Source organism: Chenopodium album, chromosome 13 (assembly GCF_948465745.1).
Source record: "Chenopodium album chromosome 13, dcCheAlbu1.1, whole genome shotgun sequence".
Taxonomy (NCBI): Eukaryota; Viridiplantae; Streptophyta; class Magnoliopsida; order Caryophyllales; family Amaranthaceae; genus Chenopodium; species Chenopodium album.
Window position 1 is genome coordinate 17,610,418 of NC_137846.1, and position 24,888 is coordinate 17,635,305.

The 24,888-nt window shown below is 34.9% G+C and overlaps 3 protein-coding genes across 3 annotated transcripts; 1 reads left to right on the plus strand and 2 right to left on the minus strand.

Annotated features, from left to right (window-relative positions):
* Positions 1 to 1,094: 1,094 nt before the first annotated feature.
* Positions 1,095 to 1,856, minus strand: LOC145575314 (uncharacterized). The gene has a single exon (XM_081633199.1). It carries the CDS (start codon positions 1,854 to 1,856, stop codon positions 1,095 to 1,097), a length of 762 nt encoding a protein of 253 aa, XP_081489325.1.
* Positions 1,857 to 2,077: 221 nt separating this feature from the next.
* Positions 2,078 to 3,130, minus strand: LOC145575315 (uncharacterized). Its single transcript, XM_081633200.1, has one exon. It carries the CDS (start codon positions 3,128 to 3,130, stop codon positions 2,078 to 2,080), a length of 1,053 nt encoding a protein of 350 aa, XP_081489326.1.
* Positions 3,131 to 12,134: 9,004 nt separating this feature from the next.
* On the plus strand, positions 12,135 to 18,443 carry LOC145575316 (putative disease resistance protein RGA3). The gene is made up of 5 exons (XM_081633201.1): positions 12,135 to 12,201; positions 12,409 to 12,556; positions 16,838 to 16,925; positions 17,008 to 17,300; positions 17,417 to 18,443. The coding sequence occupies exons 1-5, from the start codon at positions 12,135 to 12,137 to the stop codon at positions 18,441 to 18,443; spliced, it is 1,623 nt and encodes a 540-aa protein (XP_081489327.1).
* Positions 18,444 to 24,888: the final 6,445 nt, after the last annotated feature.

Here is a 24,888-nt window from a genome sequence, read left to right on the forward strand (position 1 = left end):
TTGGCCTGTAGTTTATTTCATACTCCGATAACTCTACTGCCCATGTCAGTAACCTGCCAGATGTATCCATTTTATGCAATGATTTTTCCAAAGGATGATTTGTTAATACATCTATCGGATGTGCATCAAAATAAGGCCTTAACTTCCTGGCTGCCATTACTACTGCTAGCGCCATCTTCTCTATCACTGGATATCTGCGCTCTGCCGCATTCAGTACATGACTAACAAAATATATCGACTTCTGCTGCTTCTTCCTTTCCACCAATAGAACAGCTGCTACCGTTTTTGGTGATGATGCCGAAATGTATAGCTGCAACAGTTCTCCTTTCTCGGGCCTGGAAACCGTGGGAAGAGATCTGAGATGATTCCTCACTACTTCCAGAGCATCACTCTGCTCTTTTCCCCATTCAAATGTCTTGTTCTTTCTCAACACCATGAAAAACGGAAGTGCCTTATCAGCTGACTTGCTGATGAATCTGGTCAATCCCGCCATCCTACCAGTCAATCTCTGTATATCACGCATGGTTTTTGGTTGTTTCATTTAGAGTACTGCATTCACCTTATCCGGATTTGCATCTATTCCTCGTTCACCAACCATAAAGCCCAAAAACTTTCCTGATCTAACCCCAAACACACTTCTCTGGGTTCAACTTCATCTGATACCTTCTCAGCGTCTCAAATGTTTCCTTCAGATCTGCTATATGGTCTTCTTTCTCCTTACTTTTCACTATTGTATCATCCACATACACCTCAACATTCCGGCCCTTCTGTTTCTCAAATATCTTATCCACCAACTTATGATATGTCGTTCCTGCATTTTTTAACCCAAACGGCATTGCCTTGTAACAGTACACACCGGCATCCGTTATGAAAGCTGTTTTGTTCCTGTCGGCCTTATGCAAGCTGACCTGGTGATAACCCGAAAACGCATCCAAGAAACTAAGCATAGCTTGACCAGAGGTTGAGTCTACTAGCCTATCTATTCGAGGTAATGGGTAGCAATCTTTGGGGCAAGCCTTATTCAAATCTGTAAAATCCACACACATTCGCCACTTCCCTGTCGGCTTTCTCACCATTACTACATTTGCCAACCACTATGGATACGTGCATGGCTCAATGAATCCTGCCGCTAAGAGTTTATTCACCTCGGCCTGAATTGCCTCTATCTTTTCTATTGAGAAATTACGCTTCTTTTGCCTTATCGGCCTGACCTTTCTGTCCACATTCAACTTATGTTCCATCACTTCTGGATGTATTCCCGGCATCTCACTCGCCGAAAATGCGAAGACATCAGCATTCTCACGCAGCAGGCTTATCAAGTGACACCTTGTATCCACATCCATATCAGCTCCAACCCTTACTGTTCTACTCGGATCACCTGGTTGCAGCTCAACCTGAACAGTTTCTCCTCCTGGTAACGGCCTTGGAGTTTCCTCTGGTCTCGTATCAAAATTCTTCATGGTTAAGTCTTGGACTGTTGGCTCACCCTCTCTTATCGGATTGCATGGTACTGGACCATTGCCAACTGGATTCTTCAAAGCAACCACATAACAAGCTTTTGACATCACTTGACCTCCATACACCTTTTCTACAGCCCCCAAATTTGACACATAAGCTATTGCCAAATGATAAGTCGATACCACGGCCTGCATATCATGTATTATCGGTCTGTCGATAATTGCATTGTAGGCTGACTTAACGTCCACCACCAAAAACTCTGCCATCACATCCCTTGCCTGTGGCCCATCACCTAGCCTAACTGGTAGTACTATGCTTCCTTCTGGTCGTACTGTAGACCCATTGAACCCAATGACAGGATACGACACCGGCTTCAGATACTGCCTCCCTATATTCATTTCATTGAAAGCTTGTACAAACAGCACATTTGCCGAACTACCTCCATCAACCAGCACTCTTTTGATGTCAGCCCCATTTATTTTAGTTATTAAAACTAATGGATCGTCATGTGGGAACACTACACCCCTTGTATCCTCTTCTGTGAACACTACTTCAGGTATTGCAGCTGGCCGAGGACGATTGTCCACATCCAAGGCACAAACTAGATGACGGTGCTCAGCTAAATGCTTCTTCGCTCCACTAATCGTTCCTCCATGCACTGGTCCCCTGTTATCACATCTACTCCTCTTCCAGTGGATAACGGCGGCATTCCTATATCTCTTTGTCGGACCACTCCTCCTTGCACCCTTTCTGGTCTTGCCTCTATCCGTTGCCTCTCAATTGGCTGTGCCGGTTGCTGATGTTGCTGATTCCTGCCTGTGTTCAACCGGTATTGTGTCAAGTGCCCTTTCCTAATCAATTCCTCAATGTTATCTTTCAGCTGTGTACACTCCTCTGTGTAATGCCCCACATCTCTATGAAACATACAATACTTCTTCACATCCCTTGGCCTTGCCTTCATAGGAATCGTCCTTGACCACTCTTCTCTATTCTGATTCACTGAATAAATTGCTGCCCTTGGTGTATTCAAGGGAGTGTAAGTGTTGTATCTCATTGGCGGCCTTGACGCCCTTGGATCTTGCCGGCTTCCTCCTCCCCTTCCTGGGGCAGAGGCTCTCGGCCTACCACTTCCGGACGATATCCCTTCATGCTGATTTTGCCCCCTTCCGACAACTACATTTCTACTACTTGTTTTCATCAATTCTTCACTATTTATGTAATCATGGGCTTTACTGAACGCCGCTGCCAATGTTGGCAAATTTTTCCTTGTAAGATAACGCTTGAAATCAGAATCAACCAAGCCATTCATCAAAGCCATCACATCTATTTCTTGTTGCAGTTTTGGGATTGTGTTTGCCTCATTATTAAATCGCCTAATGTAATCCCTCAGAGATTCATCTTGCCTCTGCTCTACAGCCATCAGCTCTCCAAAGGTTCTCTGCCGCACACTATTGCTGACATACTGACCCATAAACATTTCGGTCAACCTTTCAAAACTATCCACCGATCCAACTCCAAGGTTGTTAAACCAATCGGCCGCAGCCCCAATCAAAGTAGTCGGAAAGACCTTACACCAAATTGCATCTGAATTGGTATACAACATCATGTGCCCCTCATAGGACGTTATAAACCTTGCTGGGTCTCCCCTTCCATCGTACCTACAAGTCGGCATTTTCACCTTTTCCATCGGCTGATCTAGGATATTCTGTGTAAATGGAGATGCCCTTAACTGCACCACGGTTCGCACTGCCTACCCATCTATCTGCGAACTTCTCTGCTGCTGGGTTCTTGTACTGACTGTATGACTTGAGGATTGCTCAACCCGTCGTGACATAGTATGAATTCTTACCGGCGACTCATGTCGGGGTCTCCTGGGTGAGTTTATCAATTGATTATGTTGCTCTTCCTGATTGTTGTGTGGTGTTCCTCTATCGGCCTGAGCGGCCCCCCTTTCAGCCTGTGCCGTCTCAGCCTCCTTTCTCTTCTTACTCATTGCACTCATCACCCTTGCTGCTATCTCCAACTCATCTGGTGTGAATGCTGCTATAGGATCCTCTGCCTCCCCTCCACCTGTAGAGGGAGTTAACGGCATATGAAACTGGTTATCCTCCAAGGTATGAGTTTCATCCACTATCTCTACCTGAGGTTGCTCTACTGACTGGTTTACTACTTTTCTTGTCACTGGTGTTTCATTATTTCCGGCCATGATTGTTGTTGTTATATATTTTTTGTGTGAGGTTCTTAGGCGATAGAAGTGATCAATGCCCCCTCCTTCTAGCGCCAAATTGTTTCTGTCTGGATCTGATCTCCCAAGAACTCAGACCCGAGATCCTGATACTCCTATCGGCAAGCTGAGAACCTACACAGTTAGAAGAAGTTAGCTAACCCCGGGGTGATCCGGGGATAACCACTCCGATGATACAGTCAGAAAGTGTTTAAGGAAGGAAGACAAGTATGAGAGAGAAAGTAGAGAGAGAGAGAGAGTGTGTGTGTGTCATTCATATCCTCATTAATGAGTTCTTACCTACTATTTATAATGGTTAAACTTGACAGGTGGCTCTCATCCATGCAAAGCTTCTTGAGCCAAGTGTCAAGCTTCTGCTGTCACGTGCCGAATTCCGACAAGCCGATATGTCTACTTTCTGGTACATATCAGCGCCTTTTTGCAATTGCTCAAGGTTTGATCACGCGTTTCTTCAAGATATCGGCCTTGCCTACATATCATCCCATACAGGGAGAGTAACTGTTTTGGGAAATATAGGTATTAATTAGGGAGAGTAAGTGTTTTGGGAAAGATAAATCTTTTCTCCATTATTTAATTATGCTTGACTGCGTGAATAAATAAAGGGATATCAAACCTTGATTATGGGCTTTGATTTTTTTTTTTTTTAAAAAAAAAAAATTAAACGAAACTATGTTTAACAAATTTGGGCTTCCCAATCTGGGGCCCCGGGCGGCTGCCCCGGCTGCCCTGCCCCAGAAACGGGGCTGCGTGGGAGGAGCTAGCTCCTGCCCCGTAGCAAGGCCAGGGCATGTGGGGCAACCGTCCTAGGCCCATCACAGTAAAGCTCAATTTAGTTCTAATCAAGGCCCCAAATTATGTAATTAGAAAAAAAATAAAATAAGTACTCCATGTTCGAGTAATTCTCAACAGTTTTCAAAGTAGATTAAAGTCATTAAATACATCATTCGCTTGATTTTCGGCCCTTTTAGTTTTCTATAATTAAATTTATTTAATATTCTAAAAATTTAATTTCTGGAGTAATATAGTACTCGTAGTATCTCTTTAAATTAGTTTTTCCAAAACCAACCCAAAGTCAAAGTATTCCCTAATAAATATGCTAATTAACTATGAGTATCTCTTAAATTATCAATGTTGGGCAATGTCAATTCTGTTTGGCTTCGCCTGTCTATCGTCACTCTTTCATCAAATCAAATTATGTTATATTTTCTAATAGTTCAAGTTTCATGTTCAATTTATCAATTCTTTCATTTTTAAACTTTTATCTCTTGTTTTTTTATATAATTTGTTCAAAAAAATAATTAATACTCCGTATAATTTGTGTTTGGTGATTTTAATTTAATTTTGTAAGGTTTTTATTCGACAAATTGAATTTAATCAAGAAAAATAAAATAAGCAACAACAAAAATTCTAGTTTCATTGAGTTTGTTTTCTTATTCTTTGGCAAATTTCGATAAATTAACAATACATCACTAAAATATTTACTACTTTGTATCTTTTATTTTTCAGATTTGATATTAGAATTTTGGAGTTAAAATTGAAGTGGCTAGTCTTTTTTCTTCAAAAAAAAAAAAAGGCTCAAGACGAAATTATAAAAACAATACGAGTACTTTTCTTTAAAAAAAAAAAAAAAAAAAAAAAAAAAAAAAAAAAAAAAAAAAAACCTTATTAATTAGAGCCTCATATCATATATTCGCCTCAGGCCACCAATATCTCATAAACGGGCCTGGCTAGCTCTTACAGAGAAATTGTATAAACGTGTGTTTACAACTTTGGTTTGGATGATAGTTTTAATACGTGATATTTAATTTATGTGCCTATATAGTGGCTTTGTGGAAGGAATTGAAAGCCACCAAAATCTTTTATGACAATTATTTTTTAAAACTCTTTAAAGTTGACCGTATTATTCCAAAATTATTATTAAATAATATTTAGTTGATTTGCATCCCTTCCTATCATATTATTATCCCTTCATATCTTAAGGGATAATTGTTAGTTTAGAGCTCTTAATTGTTTTGCATGTTTTAATAATATTTAGTATGAAGTATAATATTTCTAGTGTGATTTTTTTCATATGAATTTTTGGTGAGCTTAGGCCATATGTACTAATAATATGTAAAATGTTACGGCTAAAAACTTAATGATGTAAGTTCTTTAATGTTCTATGACCATCTAATATTTATATATAATACTAAATCAATAACCACTTATTTATATTTTTCCTTTTAAATTCCTCCATTTTCTCTCCCATAATTAATACCAACTTTTTTTTTTCTATCACCGATTTCCCGTAATTTTAGGATTTTAAAAATTCTTTATAGCTCTTGATAACATCTGCTCAAATATCACTATTTAAGGTGAATCTCATTCACTATTCCATAACGTTATTTATGTGCCATCAAATAATGTAAATTTCAAAAGCTAATAAACCTTAACAATAGTTGCAGTTAAAAAACGACAAGATTGTAGATAAGATCAGAAGAGCAACCACGAAAAACTAAAAATAAACAGTCTTTTGGTATTAAATAATCTCTTCGTATATGCAGTTCTTTATTTCTTTTTAAATAATAATAATAACTTATGAAGTATACAAAATTAGAAGTTTTTTATTCAAAAAAAAAAAAAAAAGCATTACAAGTTTATTGTTAAGAAAAAAAAACTTTGAATCATTTGATAATATGTTTAATGAAAAATATATTAAATATATTAATGAGGGTAAGCATATTAATAAGGGTAAAAATGTAAATACACATTTTTGTACACATTTTTTAGTGTATAGTTAGTAGCACACTACTCTTAAGCCCTTATCTATACTAATATTTATAACAAGAAAATTTATAGGCCATATAGAGTGCCATGTAGGATTTTTGTTTGTTTGTTTGTTTGTTTGTTTGTTTGGTAGTTTTTCTACTTCCAATAATGTATTTCATATCATTTAATTTCCTAAAAGACACTTACAATGCTTTCGATCATTATCATTTCCCAAATGACACAATTCCACTAAAGTTTCTCTATTTAATATTTACAAATAAATTAATTTTCAATTATTCAATGTTACTTGATCAATCATCTTTATTTCTCCTACCTATAATCTCTATACATTTTTAAAGCTTATTTACAAGTGTTCTTCCCCTTATATTAATTTCATAGTTTAAGTCAATTTTTGCATTTTAATTTCTCAAAACTTTTCCATTCCTTTATGTGTTTTTTAAGTTCTAAATGATAATGGGGTGATGGAAGAGTCAATTTTCATTTTTATGTATTAGTCTATTCAAAATATTGTAATTTTTGTAATAACTTTCATGAATTCATCAAATAATTTTTTTTTGACATACATTACAAATAAATTACAGAGAAACATCTGTAAAAAAAAAAAAAAATTTACAAAGAAACATAACTTTAATTTCATGAAATCTATCACAAAATGGCAAAATTAATACTTTGTAAATTTAATTTTGATGAATTTATTGATTTATTTTTTTGTTTAAATTATGTTGTAATTACCTAATGCACTTCGTGATGATATGTACACCTATTAATGCAAATAATAATTTTTTTTACTGTGGTAGATTTCATGAAATTAAATGTATGTTTTGTTTTGTTTTTTTAAAAAAGAAATTTTTTTTTTGATGAAATTAAATGTAAGTTTTGTCTATATAAAAAAAACATTTTACCAACAAATTTAACCCGTACATCATAAGGACTAAATACTAGTACTTTTTATAAGGTAAGGATATGTTTAATGAAAAATATATTAAATACATTAATGAGGGTGCGGCATGTGAGGGTAAGCATATTAATAAGGGTTTTTAAAAAATATTAATAAGGGTAAAAATGTAAATACACATTTTTGTACATATTTTGTTCATATTTTTTAGGGTATAGTTGGTAGCGAGGCAGACCTTCATTGAGGCTCTTAGGGGTTTGGCCCTTGAAAGATTTTTGAAAAAAAAATATATTGGACAGTTTGACAAAGAAGCCCAAAACAAGAAAATCACCCCCAACTGCCACATAAAATAAAAAGTGTACATATTAGTAAAAGATAAGAGTTTCTATTAATAACCTGACAACTAGTAATGATAAAGTGGGCCATTTTTACTGTTTATTATTACTGACTCTTCTCTCTCTATCTCTATGAGCATGCAACACTATTGCAATTTGTAAGTGCTTACAAATTTGTGAATGATTGTCAATTCATGTTATCAAAATTTACTCAATATATAGTATTGAAATTCTCTAGTTATGTAAAAAAAAAAAAAAAAAAAGGAAATTTTTGATTTTAACACCTCACAAAAACCCGAAAATGGTTTTTAACACCCCCATAAAAAAAAATAATTTTAACACCAGTCAAATTTTCAAAAAATGGGTATTACCACCACTTAACTGATTCCGTTTAGGAATCCGTTAAGTGAGCCTATAAAGCCACGTGTTGCTTTATTATTGGCCAAAAACAGAAAAAATAAAGAAAAAAAATAAAGAAAAAATAAAAAACCTAAAACTACACCAGCCACCCCAGCGCCACCACCGCCCCCCCCCCCCCCCCAACCCACCACTACCCTTCCCGGAGCCACCACTGGCGGTGCGTCTCCTCCCCCTCCCTCCCCAACGCACCTGAACCCCCCTTCCCTTTCCCGCAACCACAATCGGCCCCAAAAACAACCAAGCCCACATCCCTCAACGGTCACAACTTCCTCAAAACAGCCACGATTCCGGCCATTTGTTGCTGGATTCGTGGCCGTTTTGGGGAAGGAGGGTTTTGAGTTTGGTGGTTTTTTGGGGCGACACGGTTGCGGGAAAGGGAGGGGGAGGGTTCAGGTGTGTTGGGAGTGCTGGTGCACCGCCGGTGGTGGGTTCGGGGAGGGCAGTGGTGGTTGGGGGGAGGGCGGTGGTGGCGCTGTGGTGGTGGCTGGGATGGTTTTAGGTTTTTTTTTAACAAATAAAATGGTGACACGTGTCACCGTGGATCACACTTAACGGATTCTGTTGGTGGTAATACCAATTTTTTGTAAGTTTTTCTGGTGTTAAAATAAATTTTTTTTTATGGGGGTGTTAAAAACCATTTTCAGGTTTTTGTAAGGTGTTAAAATATAAAATTTCCAAAAAAAATTGACTTTTTCCATCAATTTTAACGTAAATCAAACTTTGTACGGAGTGCTATGTATATCACATATAAGGTCAGACACTACAAATCTTAAATGATAGTAAACGTATAAATTGGATTGTGCAATTGAGTCCATTTATCAGGTATATTTTTCTTGTTTATTTGATAATTGGTTGGTAGGCCAGTGACAATCAGTGTAAAACTAAGTCACATTTCATAACATGAGCCAAACTGATCTAATAATTGCTTAATTGGTACAAAGTATTAACTTTAATTTATTTAATATTTGTGAAATGCTATGATGCATAATAGAAGATGTTAAAAATTTTCGACCCCCAATAAAAAATATTTCAAGATCCGCCACTGGCTGGTAGCACACTATTTTTAAGAGTTATCTTATAGTTTTTGTAGAGTAGGATATATTATTTTTGCAATGAATTTGGAAAGAATTTGTGCAGAATTTGAAATGAATTCAAACATGCCTAATTAACAAAAAATAATGCTTGTTATTCTCAATATTTTATTTCTAGCGTTTTACATGCAAATCTTTTTACCAACTCCTTTGACATCGTTTATCAATTTACAAATTACGTGATATTTGATTTACCAACTGCTTCGACAACGATAATACGAAATATAATTTGTACTCATATATTTTTTAATAATAATGATTTACTACCTCCATTAAATATTTTGAGCAACTTTTGCCAAAAACGGCCGCTAAACATTATGTGCAACCTCGAATACTTAACTAATTGCTCCGTTTCTTTTTATTATTTAGGAAAAAATTAACAAAAATAATCTCAACTTTCGTCGATTCGCTCAAAATAATCCCAACTTTGAATTACTTTTAAATAATTCGAACTTTGGGATGTATTCGCTCAAAATGATCCCAAGTGACCGGTAACCTATTAAAGAGGTAATTTTTTTTTTTTTTTGGGTTGAAAATAAAAAATAAAAAAAAAATAAAAAAAAAAAAACAAAAAACCAGCCCCAAAACCCACGACAACCCTACCACCACGGCTTTCTTCCACCGCCTAGCCCAGATACCCCATCCACCCTAAAATGCCGCTCCCAGCCTCCCCTCCCCTGATTCGGTGCCGGCACCGGCTCTTTCGCCTCCCTTACCCCCTAAATTCCCTAAACCCCAAACCACCATTATCAACAAACCCAAACACTAAAAAATGCCCAACCCCAACCACAAAACACCACAATCGGCCCTCCCACCTTCAAAACCCTAGGCGCTAGGGTTCCGAGGGTGGGAAAAGTGGTGGTTGGGCGTTTAACGCGGTGAGGGAGGGAGTTTTTAGAGATTTCGATTGTTGGGGGTTGGTGTTTTTGGGGGAATGGGGGCAGGGGAGGGTGGTGCTGGCACGGGGGCAGAGCTTTAGTAGGGCGAGGGTGGCTGCCGACCTGTTATGTGCTGCCGGTCATGGGTTGTGGGTGGTGGTGGGGAGGGTGGTTCGTGGGTGGGAAAGCTGCTTTGGTTTTTTTTTTTTTTAAAAAAAAAGTTTTTCTTTTTTTTTAATTTAATTTATTTTTTTCTAACCAATGACGTGGTGACACGTGTCACATAACCTGTTATAACAAGTTAGGTAACCGGTTGGGATCATTTTGAGCGAATATCCCCACAAAGTTCGGATTATTTAAAAATAATTCAATGTTGGGATTAATTTGAGCGAACCGGCGAAAGTTGGGATTATTTTTGTCAATCTTTTCTATTATTTATTGATCCCATTTGACTAACTGTTTTGTTTTTTTTTATTTATTTAATAATCTCATTTAATAAAAACTTAAAAATATATTTCGTTTATTTTTTTATAAATGCCTAACTTTCAAATCGGTCGTTTTTATATAGTAATCTGTTTCCATTTTACTTTTTAGGGACAGACATTTCTAATTTTAGAAACCCCATTCACACTATATATTACTCCTCTCTCTCTATCCACTATCAATTTTATATAGTATAGTAATATGTTTTTTCTCACAATATACTCTATCACACCCCCTACATGAGAGTCAGTTTGGCTAACGGGCTCTCGTGTGGATGAAACATGGGCCTTTCTCATACCCCTTATAACCAGCGCGAAATATTTCATTTGAAAGAGGGGGATAGAGGGTAGATGAGATTTGAACCCATAATCATTTTGTCACGCTAGCTCTGATATCATGTTAGTGGACTAATTCAATCTAGGATTATCTTTTATATTCCATCAATATTCTTTTGGAAATTTTGTCTAGAACTACCCTAAAGATAGGATCATTTGTGAACAACTACCCATTTTTTTTTAAATGTTTAGAACCACCCAAAAGTTATAAAACGTTAGGGTAGCACTACCCATTAACGTTTTCCGTTCAATTAAGACGTTATTGGGCCCACTTTTTCACTTTTCCCACTTAATTAACTCCCCTATTTACCTTCTCTCTCCTCCCTAATTAACTTCCTCTTCATTCTCATTCAAAAATCCAAGAGAACATACTCAATCAATTGAACTCAAATTCTCAATTATTCAAGTAATGTTTCACACTTTCCTTTTAATTCATGGTTTATTGTATTTATTTACAAGTTTTAATTGAACGCAATTAACATAATTAGGGTGTAAATTAGTGATTCGGATTAGGGTTTATGGGTTCAAATAAATTTGGGGGTTTTGATTTCTAGGGTTTAGGGCTTCAATTGAGTTCTAGGTTTTGGTTATTTTGACTTTTAGATTGAATTCAATTGCATTTTAATTACTAATTGGCCATTGTAATTGGTAGGATGTCTAATTGACCATTGTAATTGATAGGATGTCTATATTTGGGGGTTTTAATTTCTAGGGTTCAGGGGAAGTTAATTAGGGAGGAGAGAGAAGGTAATTAGGGGAGTTAATTAAGTGGAAAAGGTGAAAAAGTGGGCTCCATTAAAGTTTTATTGGACGGAAAATGTTAATGGGTAGTGTTACCCAAACTTTTCTTAACTTGTGAGTAGTTTTTAACAATTAAAAAAAAAACCGGGTAGTTGTTCCTAAATGATCCTATTTTTAGGGTAGTTCTAGACAAAATTTCCTATTCTTTCTCTTACTTTTCTAAATTTTTTATTCCTAAAAATACTATTTATATACAGAGTATTATTTTACTCTTTTACCTAAAACTCTGCGCACAATTTAATAGGCAGTAAAAATAACGTAGGATGTATGAAGTTATCAATATATTTGGACATATGTCATCATGTCAATGTTTTATTAATTTCAAGCTACTATAAATAGAAGCGTAGTGTGGAGAAATGATGGGAGAAATCGAGGCAATAAGTACAATAAATCTAAAACGAGTATTTCTTATTATTTCAGAGAAATGGATAGGGTTTCATTCAACCTTGTTATTCTTGCTTTTTTAGCATTCATGCTGTATACTGCAACAAGTTAGTTCGTTAATAATTTCCTAAGTTTTATTTGAAATTGTTTGTTTATTTTGTTAAGTTCGTTTTTTTTTTTGACAAAGAAGTTCGTTTTTTTTAACTATAAAGAAATATTGATATAATAATAATGAACTTTATATTGTACTCTTTAGATAGTAAATTGCCATTGGTTTCACTAATTAATACATTTTCATTGTATGAATGATGCAGCACCAGTAGTTGGAAGAGCGACAACATCTTCTGCTGAAGAACTGCCATTGCCATTGGTTTACAAAATGAAACCGGAGAAAATGGCAGCGAACCGAGTAGTCCAGCCAATTGTTGATATCCTTGAGTCGTCTATGAAGAAAGATTTACAGTGCGTGGAACAAGGCTCATACTGTAACTTTTATTTTGGACCTGATTGTTGTTCTAATTTTTTGGCATGTGTACCACCGGGCATTATTGGTGGTGTGTGTGTCGCTTAATAAAGATCAATCACTAACTACCCTGCCATCAAGTGCATCAATAATCAGTACAGTAGTGTGTAATATGCTGAACCTGTTATATGAATAATATGTCATCGCTCTGTGTTCAGGCTTAATTAATAGTACACACAAGCTAATAATTAAGCAGAATAGAATAAAAGCGTGACAAAACATGTAAGGTTTGTAATAATACAAGTGTATCTTAATAAATGATGTATTTTTATACATGCTTGTATGGATTATGAGAAGAGTTATTATTTGTGCATTTCTAATTCTATGCATAACCCTACTAAGATTAACATGAGTAGTTAAGTACCCAAAATTATGTTCAAAATAATATATCTAGATTTACTTTGCCTAAAAAGTAAAAATGATCTTTCACAAATATTATAACAATGCTAACAGAATAGGAGTACAGTCGGTTCGAATTCTCTGTCCCATGATTTCCCCGGCATTCCATAGACCACTTGTTCTTACGGGTTAATTTCATTAAATAATTTAATTTTATTCCTTTATTTTAGGATAGCTTTTTTTTATGAAATGCAATTTTAAAAATTTATTACTATCTCCGTTAATTGTTAACTTTGAAATATTTTATATCTCTCAAATAATACCCCAAAGTTGCAATATAACAATTAACGGAGATAGTATTTCTAATCCCTGCTATTCGATCTTTCTCTCCCCTTCAAATCCTGTAGTTTTTTTTTATTTTTTTTTTTATTTTTTTTAAAAAAAAAGTATAATTTTCATCTTCTCCATGAATTTTGCTACTTACAAATTTACAATTAAGAGGTAATATAAGTTATCTCCTTAAACAATTGATATTTATCGCAAATGGCAAGATCGTAAATAAATGTGTAATTATTGTATGGTATATAGGTAAAACAACTAATTGAGATAGTAGTTTTGCCCCAAACCGGTACTTGAAATAGCTTTTAAAGTAACTATTTTGCCTATAATATTACAATTTTACCTCTTGTTAAATGAGCTGTGTTTAACCTTAATCTATATGAAAAACAATCAAAATATAATTTCTTTTATGGTGTTAGTTAGGGTGGTATGAATTGAAGGGAGAAAATGTATGTCAATGACGTGTCATGATCATACATTCATTTGTTTATTTAATCTTAGTATTTACTTTTATTATTTTACTCATCAATTCGTGTTTTATAAATTAAACTTTAATTGATTTCTTTTACTAAAGTTTTCTCAAGCCATTATTTTTTTCTCACAAGTTTTTACCACTCATTTAAAACTTTCTTAAATTTTATTCTTTGTAGTTTGTCTTCTTTTAAAGCTTTTTAAAATTTTACTTGGATGCTCTTTCTTCTTCTCACTTTACACACCTTTTTTCAATTTTTTTCAACTGATTGTTCTAGGCAAATCTCAGAAAGTAATATCTTAGAATTTGCTAAAGGTTTTAGAAGGTTTAATAATCAAATCTGAAAAAAGAAAAAAAAGAAAAACCAATACACAATTAGAATTTTACTGAATTGATCTTATTTTACTGAAATGAACGTATTTTTACTGAATATTATTTTTGAGAAGGTATTGTGTGCGTACGGACGCACGAACTATTTGGTGCAGGAGGCTTGGCTGATATATTTTACTCGTTGGCTAATATGTTTCATGTGTTGGCTGATATGTTTAATTTGTTGGCGATATGGTTTTTTTGTTGGCTAATATATACATTTTGTTGGCTGATATGTTTTTTTTTTTCCTTTTGTTGGCTGATATCTTTGGCTTATATGTTTCTTTAGTTGCAGATATATTTATTTTGTTAGCTGATATGTATATTTTTAATGTTGGCTTATATGTTTCATTTTGTTAGCTGATATGTTTATGTTGTTATTTATTTATTTATTTATTTTTTTAACAGATTCATCCTTTTGTTTATTATTTATTCGGTTAGTTTGTCAAAAATCAAAATTAATATAATCATTGATAAGACCCTAATTTTGAATGGTTCAAATGGCTCTTAAAATTATTAAATATTGGATCTTGAGTATAATTTTTTTATGTTGCCCCTATTTTAATCAATATTTAGTTAGTTAGACTTGGTATAGATTCAAAATTGCTTGAGATTTAATTCGGAAATTAGATTTGGAATTAAAAATGTCACGCGAAATTATTTCGGGATTAAAATCCTGAAGCATGCACCAAAGCATGGATTGGAGCCAAGCTACATGCCTGAAACAGTAGGGGCTGCTCCCCATCAATGCTAGCTACTACCCAAGGATGTGGTGTGTGTGTGCGGAAGAGTGCTGAGCAAGGCAACTGGGTTATTTGGGTGTGTAGGGTCTTTGTGCGCGAGCTTGCGAGAGCGCTGGCCTAGGGCTGCTAGGCAGCGCCCAAGACCAGCAGCACCCTCCTAAATGCGTGTTTTGATTGCATCATGCGTGGTGCTGCTAAGTAGCACCCAACAAGCTAGCACACATGCTGCTAGGCAGCACCAAACGAGTAGTGCGCCAGTTAGGCTGGGCTGCCTAGCAGTGCCCAAGCAAGTGTGCTAGCGCGAGCTAGTGCGAGTGGCTTGCGGCCGCTCAAGCACCATTAGTGCACTATTTTGATTAAAAAATCGAGGTTTAGCTCGTATTTTCTCGAAATCGCGTAATTTTGACAAAGTTTACTTGATTTGTTTTAATTAAATATAATTGGATTTATTGTATTAATTTTGATGCGGGTTTTAATGGGAGCGTTTTTAATTGGATGGATTCTAGAAAACAAGTCCTGACATATAATTCTATCAACTACAACTTACTTACAAGGTCTAGTGGACGCTTGACGGCTTCAACATCAGCCTCTTCTATCGACGGGGGTACTCTCCAGCAGCCGGACTTCTTCAAACACTTGGAGCTACTTTCTCATTCCTCTTCTTGGCGCTAAAATTGAACAATTAAATTTTGTTTGGGAGTTGTTTTTTGTTTTCACTTAACTGAAAACTAGAAAAAGGTATTTCCACTTATCGCTTTTTAGTTGTAAAAAATATCATGATTATAATAAAATTGACAATTTTAGATTCAGTATATGACATACTCCCTCCGTTTTTAAACACTTGCTCCACTTTTCTTTTTCGGCCGTTTTTAAATACTTGCTCTATTTCCTTATTTGGAATACTTTTACAATATTTAATTCATTTCTCTTACTTAGTGGACCTAATATAAATTATATTTTATTAAGTTCATTCCCTCTCCTCCAATTCTCTCCATTACTTTTGCTTTTTACAATTTTTCAATTCTTTCACCTACCCCACTACTTTTATATTTTATTATTTTCTCCAATTTCTCCTAAAATTCCGCGCATGGAGAAATGAAGCAGGTATTTAAAACGAAGGAAGTATATCATATAATTTTTAAAAAAAAAATAGAAAACCACAGTCATACCAAATGGATTCTTTGATTTCCTTTTTTTCTTGTTTGTTGTTTTTCCATTACAAGTGACACCCGTTTTCTTTTCTTATCTCCCTTTTCTTTTTAACCGCTTTATTGGATTGCCCGTTGTGCCCCTGCTAGAGCTTTTGCGGGACCTTAGAATTTTCAGTCCATTGTACATTCGAAGTAGCTAGTGGAGTAGTGGGTAAGACCGTATAGTCATCAATTGAACTTTATTTTGTCTCCTTTTTGTTGATTTGACAATAATTACTCGTAGATTGGTAGTACATTGTACGTACTTTTTTTTGTTTCTTTTTACAAGTAATAAGACTTTTAAATTTTAATTAATGCTAGTCATGAGTAATCCCTTCATATTTTAATAAGTGTAAATTTTAATTAATGCTAGTCATGAGTAATCTCTTCGGGGTGTTTTATTAAAACAAGTAATACAATTACTATCATTCATCCCGTAGTGGCCGGTTAAACCAAGGTAAAGTGTTCAGAAATAGCAGTGCAGAGGAGACTCAAAAATCTACGAGTAGTTCTATAAAATATTCGTAAAGAAACATCTAGGAAAGCTCGTAGTAGTTTAATAAATGTATGGACATGTGAGACCATCAGACCATGTCTTAAATAAAAGAGTTAAAACGAACTAAACAGCTGTATCACATTTTACGAGTACATTTATGTAAGTGTAGAAGTTGATGAAATTTTTATCACTAATCGTACCTATCAGAAAATCTCCAGAAAAACACATTTCCTTCCTCTGTTTCTCTGCTAATTTGCTTCTATTGCCATTAGAATGGCTACTGGACTGGTGCTAAGTGTTGCTCAAACACCATGCAGCAATAGAAAGCAAGCTGTTGAGAGAGTTGTGCTCCAAATTGAGGTATGAACCCCAACTTGAGGCTCTCCGTTGCACTGTCGAAACCATCCAGAATGTCCTCCTTGATGTGGATTCCAAACAGCAGGAGCTCACTTGTGAAGGCCAAAGTTGGCTTGACAAGCTCAAGGAAGCTGTCTATGATGCTGATGATTTGTTTGATGAATTTGCTTCAGTTGCTGAGCGACAGAAGATGCATAGTGGTAAGATCTCCAAAAAGGTACATGATTTCTTCTCCAGTGAAAACCAGTTGCTTTTTGCTATTAATACATCTAAGAAGATTAAGAAGCTTAGAGAGAAGCTAGATAGCATTGCTAAAGATCGTACTGAATTTGGGTTTAGTGATGTGGTTAAACCTGTTAAGAGACATTTAAAAATTATGTCCATGAAAATAGTATTTTTGGTAGAGATGCTGACAAGGAGGCCATTATTGGTATGCTGCTGAGAGAGTCGAATTCTTGAGTTGATGGTCGAGATAATACTGTTTCTTTTGTTAGTATTGTCGGGGTGGGAGGGTTAGGGAAAACTGCTCTGGCCCAACTTGTGTACAATGATGTTAGAATTAATGAAGCATTTGATTTGAAGTTGTGGGTTTGCGTCTCTGATGAATTTACCACGGAGGATATCCTTCGTAAGATGTTAAAGTCAGCAACTGAGAAAGATCCGGGTGATATTGGAATAGATGTGCTGCAGAAACACGTGAGAAGACATATAGGAGGAGTGAGATATTTACTTATTCTAGATTATCTGTGGAAAGAAAGTCGTGATGGATGGCTAAAATTGAGGGAGTTTATGTGTTTGGGTGCAAGAGGAAGTCGAATTGTGGTTACCACTCGCTCAAAAAAAGTAGTGGAGGCTATAGGAGATGATCCAATGTACGAGCTGAGAGGTTTATCAAATGATGATTCTTGGCATTTGTTTGAGAGAATAGCGTTTAAACAAGGGACAAGTCAGGCAGATGATTCCCTTGTTAATATTGGTAAAGACATTGTGAAAAAATGTGCAAATGTTTCCCTTGCGATAAGGGTGGTAGGGAGTATGCTCTATGATCAAGATAAAAGCAAGTGGAAATTATTTCAAACAACTGACTTGGCTAAAATGGGACAAGGTGAAGGCAGCATAATGCCGATATTAAAGTGTAGTTATTATCATCTTACTCCACAATTAAAGAGCTGTTTTAGTTATTGTGCAATCTTCCCCAAGGATTATGTCATTAGGAAAAAGTTATTGATTTGTCTATGGTCTGCACAAGGCTATCTTGGACCTATGAATGACGTGCAAAACACAGAAGATGTTGGTGATGAGTATTTTTCAATTTTATTGCAGAGATGTTTTCTCCAAGACATTAAAAAGAATCAGTATGGTGAAATTAATTCATGCAAAATGCACGATTTGATCCATGATCTTGCACAAGAAGTGGCAGGAAAAGATTCGTACTTAATTGGGGAGACTAGCACAAGCCCATTTGATAGAGAAAACTCGGCACCTCTCTATTTCTTGTTGGAGTTCCTTCCTACTGCTTAGTCCAAGTGATGCTTTTGGCAAGTTGAGGGGATTGCGTTTATTTCTTCAGCTTTCATTTTATAAGAATATGAAGTGTGAATCAGAAGTGACAACAGTCTTAGCAAAATGCAGGCATTTGAGGGTATTGGACTTGCACGAGCTTAGCATAAAAGCTTTACCAAGTACAATAAAGAACCTTTTACATTTAAGGTACCTTGATCTCTCTGACAATAAGGAGTTGAAGATACTTCCTGAGTCAATTACTACACTCTATAATTTGCAAGTATTGAACTTAAGTTCATGTCGGGAACTAAAAGAGTTGCCCAAGGATTTGAGGAAACTAGTCAATCTCAGGCATCTGGACACGAGCTTTTGTATTAGGTTGACTCATATGCCCTTTGGAATGGATAATTTGAGTGGTCTTTGTACCCTTACAAGGTTTGTATTAGGTCGTGAAAGTTCCAAGAAAGCCCAGATTGGTCAACTTAAAGACTTAATGCCTCTAATTAATCTTAGAGGTACACTTACAATTGTATTACAAAAAGGATACGCATATGATTCAACAAACACTGATGAGAGATCTTATTTATTAAACAAGGAACATATCAAGGCTTTGTCAGTAGAACCACTAAATTTGTATCATCCCAAAGAACCAGCAGTTGTAGACGAAAGATTGCTAGAAAGACTTGAGCCCCATCGTGATCTTGAAGAAATAAATATTATGGGATACAACGGAACCCAATTGCCAAGATGGGTAGCCACATTGTCAATCTCTCTCCCATGTCTTGTGAGTATCTCCCTGGTGCTTTTTCACAATTTGCAACATCTGCCAGCATTGAGTCAATTCCAGCATCTGAAATCTCTTACACTTGCAAACCTGCCCAAAGTAGAGTTAATGGAATATGATAATGTTTCTGCTGCTGCACCTTCATTTCCGTCGCTTGAGTCATGGGTCCTCCAGAATTGCCCTTGCTTGAAATCTTTTCCTTAATGTCCACTTATGAAAGATTTTTCCCTGTATGGCCTCACTGAAGATTTCACATTTACAAGACCAAGAGATTATGAAGCAATTATTGCAAATGATGCTGCTGCCACTTCATTCTCTGCCCCTTCTTCAAGCAACAACAACAATAATTCAGCTGGTGTTGTTGTTTTTGATATAAGGAGATTAGAAACAGACAATTTGGGATTACTGAAGTCACTTTTTGGAGAGTCTATACGAAGCATTCGTAGTCTCAAATTGTGCAATATGGAGATGGAGAATTTATCGAGTATTGTACAAGAGTATCAAAGGTACGGATCTACCATCCATCATCTAACCATTAGAAATTGCCGAAACTTAAAAGAGTCTGCTGGGAGGAGGAATAGAACATCTCACAAACTTGAAAATGCTTCAAATTAAAGATTGTAGAAACCTAGAACTTGAAGAAGAGAAAGAGATTCCATGGAAATACCTTCAAGCCCTCTCTTACTTGAGCTTGAAAGGACTTCCACTGGTACATCTACCAAAGGGCATTCAGTACTTAACTTCTCTTCAGTGCCTCGAAATTTTTTTATGTCTAGAGCTGGAAGACCTCCCGGACTCAAGTCTTTGCGATCGCTTGAAATTAGTTGCTGTCATAAGCTAAACTCCCTGCCAGAAGCAATCATCCCATCCCTTGAAAAACTTCGCATAGACACATGCAATGGGTTGAAGGAAAGATACAGTGAACCAGATGGAAAAGATTGGTCTAATATAAGCCATATCCCCCATTTAAACCTCTCTTTTTGAGTCATCTTCAAAGTCCACTGCCTCTACTACACTAGGTAACTTCCATTAAATTTCTTTTTTCTTTTTTATTTATTAATTTCTTATATATGCTACCTAGTACCTGTAATAATATATTATTTGGTGAAATATATGCTACAGAGTATGTTTTTTGGTGGGATATGCTACCTTTATTAACCTCTTTTTTACTGTTATTACTTATTAGTACTCGTATTACTTATTAGTACTCGTATTAGTAAAAATTATAATGATCTTAGTGTGAATTGAGGAAGTTCATAAAGTAACACTTGAAGCTGTAAACTCCTGACTGACATTATGTCTGATGCTTAAATAAATTTGTTTCTTTTTGTTATTAGTACTCGTATTATGTTAAGAAGGCTTATGGTGAAAACTAGAAACAACAACTCTCAACCGTTCATTATTATGAATAAGGTCTAACGATTAAGAGGCCACTTTATACGAAATTAAGGGAACTTTATTTCAGAAAAAAAGAAAAAAAAAAAAAACTATCTTTTATATAATTGCTAAGTCAGTTAACTACAATTCTCCAAAAGCCAAATTCTCAAATCTCATACATTGGATTTTTTTTTTCTTTTTTTTTTTTTTTTTTTTGCTATAACCTCCAAAATAATAACTTCCACTTCTCTATTTTTTTTAATATCCACTTCTTCATTTTTTTTCTAATAACTTCCACATTTCCTAAAAAAAAAAAAATTAAAAAAAAAGTCTCCAAATAACTTCTACTTCTACTATTTTTAGTATTTTTCCTAATAACACACGTACTATCCATATTAATTAATATTACCAAAAAAAAAAAAAAAACACACACACACACACAAAATTACCTATTTCATTATATCATCTAATAAAATTCTTTTTAAAAATCCCAATAATACAAGGAACCTATATTATTATTGCACATTTTTTTCCTAACTTTTCCACACAACACTTAAAAATCAATCTTAAAATTATGTGTCTTTCATTTAAAAAAAAAAAAAATTAATATAACCACCATAAGGTCCACTATTTTCAATCAATATTGTTTTTGTTTTATATTTTTAAAAATCACTCAGTGACTACCTTTTTATAAATCTAATAAGTATCAAAACAAAAATACCATGTTTTCTACGCATGGCCAATTGACACACAAAACACTAACCAGGTAACCCCTAGCGGAGTAACCTCTGACCGAGTAACCCCTGCCCAACCAAGTAACCCTTGATTAACCGAGTAACACCTGATTGACCGAGTAACCCTCAATCGAGTAACCTTTGACAGATCGAGTAACCCTTGACCAATAGAGTAACCCCTAAACAAATAACACGGCCACATGATGTGGCCAACCACGTATGAAACTTTGTGAAACATAAAATGCATACATCATGTTTCTTATGTGACTAGCCACAATGTGTGACTACTTGTAAAAGAACAAAGTAACCTTTTATAACATTGACTAATATTTCAAATAATCGTTTAGTAACTACCTTATTATTAATTCAATAATCATCAAAAAAAAAAAAAGTTTTTTCAAAGTCACTCCTATAACACTCACGGTGTAACCCTGATAACACTAATATGGTTGTCTCTATAACATTGAATGGATAACCCCTATAGGACTGATAAAGTAACTCTCATAATAGCTGGACACACGGTGTTATAACAGTTAGTTACCATATCAAAATCAACTTCCCGTATTTTTTGAAAAACAATTTTTGTTATTAGATTTATTTTTAATTTCATTCTGTAAAATAAATATCCCGTGCATTGCACGGGTATACTCTAGTAAAATAAAAATTAAGGGAACTTTGTCAATTTAAACAACATTTACGTGGAGGAGGTCACTAAAATATATGCTTTGTATATATATTACCTCGTTAATAGTTATTTGCAACAAAGGGGCGTATGCGTGGATTCCTAGGCAAAACTTCTTAAACATGATTATTGAAAGTTATGGACATGTATTTAACTACTAAAAACGTAAAAAGCGATTACAATTAAACTATGGCTGCCCAGAACCACCACCACACGCCACCTAAAACCACCACCCATGCCACCTAGAACCCACGAACCACCACCCACGCCACCCACAAATCACCAAAACCACCCACAAACCATCGAAATCCATCTTTGAACCACGAAAACCACCCAAAAACCAGCAGATCTGAAACCCAAAAACCAAACCCACCCACAAAATATCCACCGAAAAAATGCTAACACCCACGAAATAGCCACCCACTAACCACCAACACCCACGAAATAACCACCCACGAACCACCAACACCCACAAACAAACCACCAACACCCTCGAAAAAATTCCAGATCTACCAAACCTACTTACGAACCACCAACAACCACCCACGAACCAAATGAGAGATGAGAAAGATAATCGAAAGTAGAAATGATGGATGAGAAATGAAGAAGGAGATGAGAGATGAAGAAGGAAGAAGATGATGGAGGAGAGAGATGAAGATGGTGTGTAGTATTATGGGTTAATAATTTTTAAATGAGGGTATTTTCGATCTTTTTATTGGAAAAAAGTTACTACATTAGGAAAGAAATAATTTTGTTGCAAATAATAGATAGCACCTTTTTTTTTTGGTAAATTAAATGTTGCAAATAACTGTTAACGGAGATAGTATATAAAAATAAAAATGTAACTTTATCAAAATTGAAAATATTTACACAAAGGTCACATGTAAAAATAAGGTTACACAAGGGTCACTATATACAAAATTAAGGTCATCACACATGGGTCACTAATAAATGACATATACTCCTTCCGTCTCTAAAAAATTGAGATGTTGAACTTTTTTCACTATTCATGTATTAGTTTTGACCACAATTTTTAACTAATACTCCATCCGTTCCATAATATAGTTCATGTTTTCCTATTTTAGAGAACCAAAATATTTTTCCTTTTTTCTATTTTTGGATAATATGTAAAAACCATTATACTCTCACTTCCTAATTTACCCTTGAATTTTGCACATGCATTGTACTTTTTTCCAATTTTTCCCTCTAACCTTTGTTTATGATTGTACTTTTCACTTTTATATATGTATTTTATCCACTTTCTCCTCCTATTTCTTAAATACCGTGAAAAAACACAAATAAAAACTATATTATGGGACGGAGGGAGTATAATACAAACATTGTTGTTAAATAGGTATTTATATAAAGTTTCATAATATAATTTAAAGTAATTTTCATTAATCCCCATTTATGGGCTGGTGGTGAGATGTTGATGCCGGTGGTATTAGTGGTTGGTGGGAGAGAAGGTTGTGCCTCAATGGTGGAGAAAGCTTGAAAGCTGCTGCAATGGTATTAGTGTCTTGGACTGATTATACTGTGTGTTCGATTTTAAAATTTGCAATGTATTTTGTGTTTACCAATATTATTCTTAGGTTGTGTTAGAAAATAATGAAGGATGCTTTAATGGAAGAGAAAGCCCATAAGCTTATTTAACGAAGAGTTCAGAGTAGGCGCTTCAATGGATGAAAGGGTGAGAAGGAGAGGGGCAAATTAAAATGGTATATTTGAGTTGCGGGCATTAGTATATAAAATACGGGAGACGTTTAGCGTTATATAAAAGTAAAGTCAAATTAGTGTGTTATGTGAATCGTGTCCCCTTTTTTATAACTATCTTTATTGTTTTATTTAGGCATTCTCTTAGTTTTACCTTACTCTTAAAGTGGGGTTTTACAAGTGAGTTTTTAATAATGTTTTTATTATTTTCTTAGTAATAGTTATGGGGCCTTGGGCTTCCAAAGTTGTGTTAATTAGTTAGTGGGCTATCTTGGTTCATTAATTAATTATTAGGAATTTTATCTACTTTGTTTGCGAAGCAAGTAGGATAGATTTATTTTTCCTATATATACTAGTTGTATGTCAATTATTTTAATAGGATGTTTATGAATTAAAAGTTGAGTTTATTAAGCTTTTGCTTGAAAAGAACTTTGTTAAGGTTCAAACTAGTTGTTAACTAGGGTTTTGGTATCGTTGCTCCTAAGATCAAACTTAAAAGTCGTTGCCTTCTAAGACTATCCTTCGAATTTCCACCATTAAAATCACTCAAATCCTTCCATCAAATTAAAACCGTCAAAAAATACGCATCAATGTGTGCAAAGTTGACTTTGATAGTTATTCTGGGACAGAGAAAGTATGTCAATTTTAAGGTATTTTTGGAGTTGCTTTCTAGTTTATTTCCCTATAATTTAGTTTTTTATTGTCTTTATTTCTATTATATTCTTATTTTCGTCATTTGCCTTTTGTTTTGAGTTATTTTGTAATTTTTAGTATTTTCTTAGATTATTTTCATAATTTATTTTAGGATACCTTTTTTAATATTTCTAGATTTATCGTTGAGTTTATAGTTTTATTTATTAATAATTCCTCACTTCTCTCATTTAAATTTTTATTTTCACATTTTAGAGTTTATTTTCTTTTACAGTATTTATTATTTTATTTCATGTCCTGACCCATTCCTTGTTTGATTTGTTTGTGTAGGTTTGTGTTCGTGTAATCGTGATCACAGTTTAAGGTTCGTGTCTAGAGCCTCACACCAACAAGGCAACAAACATGAAACAACCAACCCACACAAAACAAACCCCTTAAACTTCCTGCTCCATATCAATAAGAAATATACTTCACTCATTCCCCACACCTAAACCTTCACCACACCAAATTGTAATCCTTCAC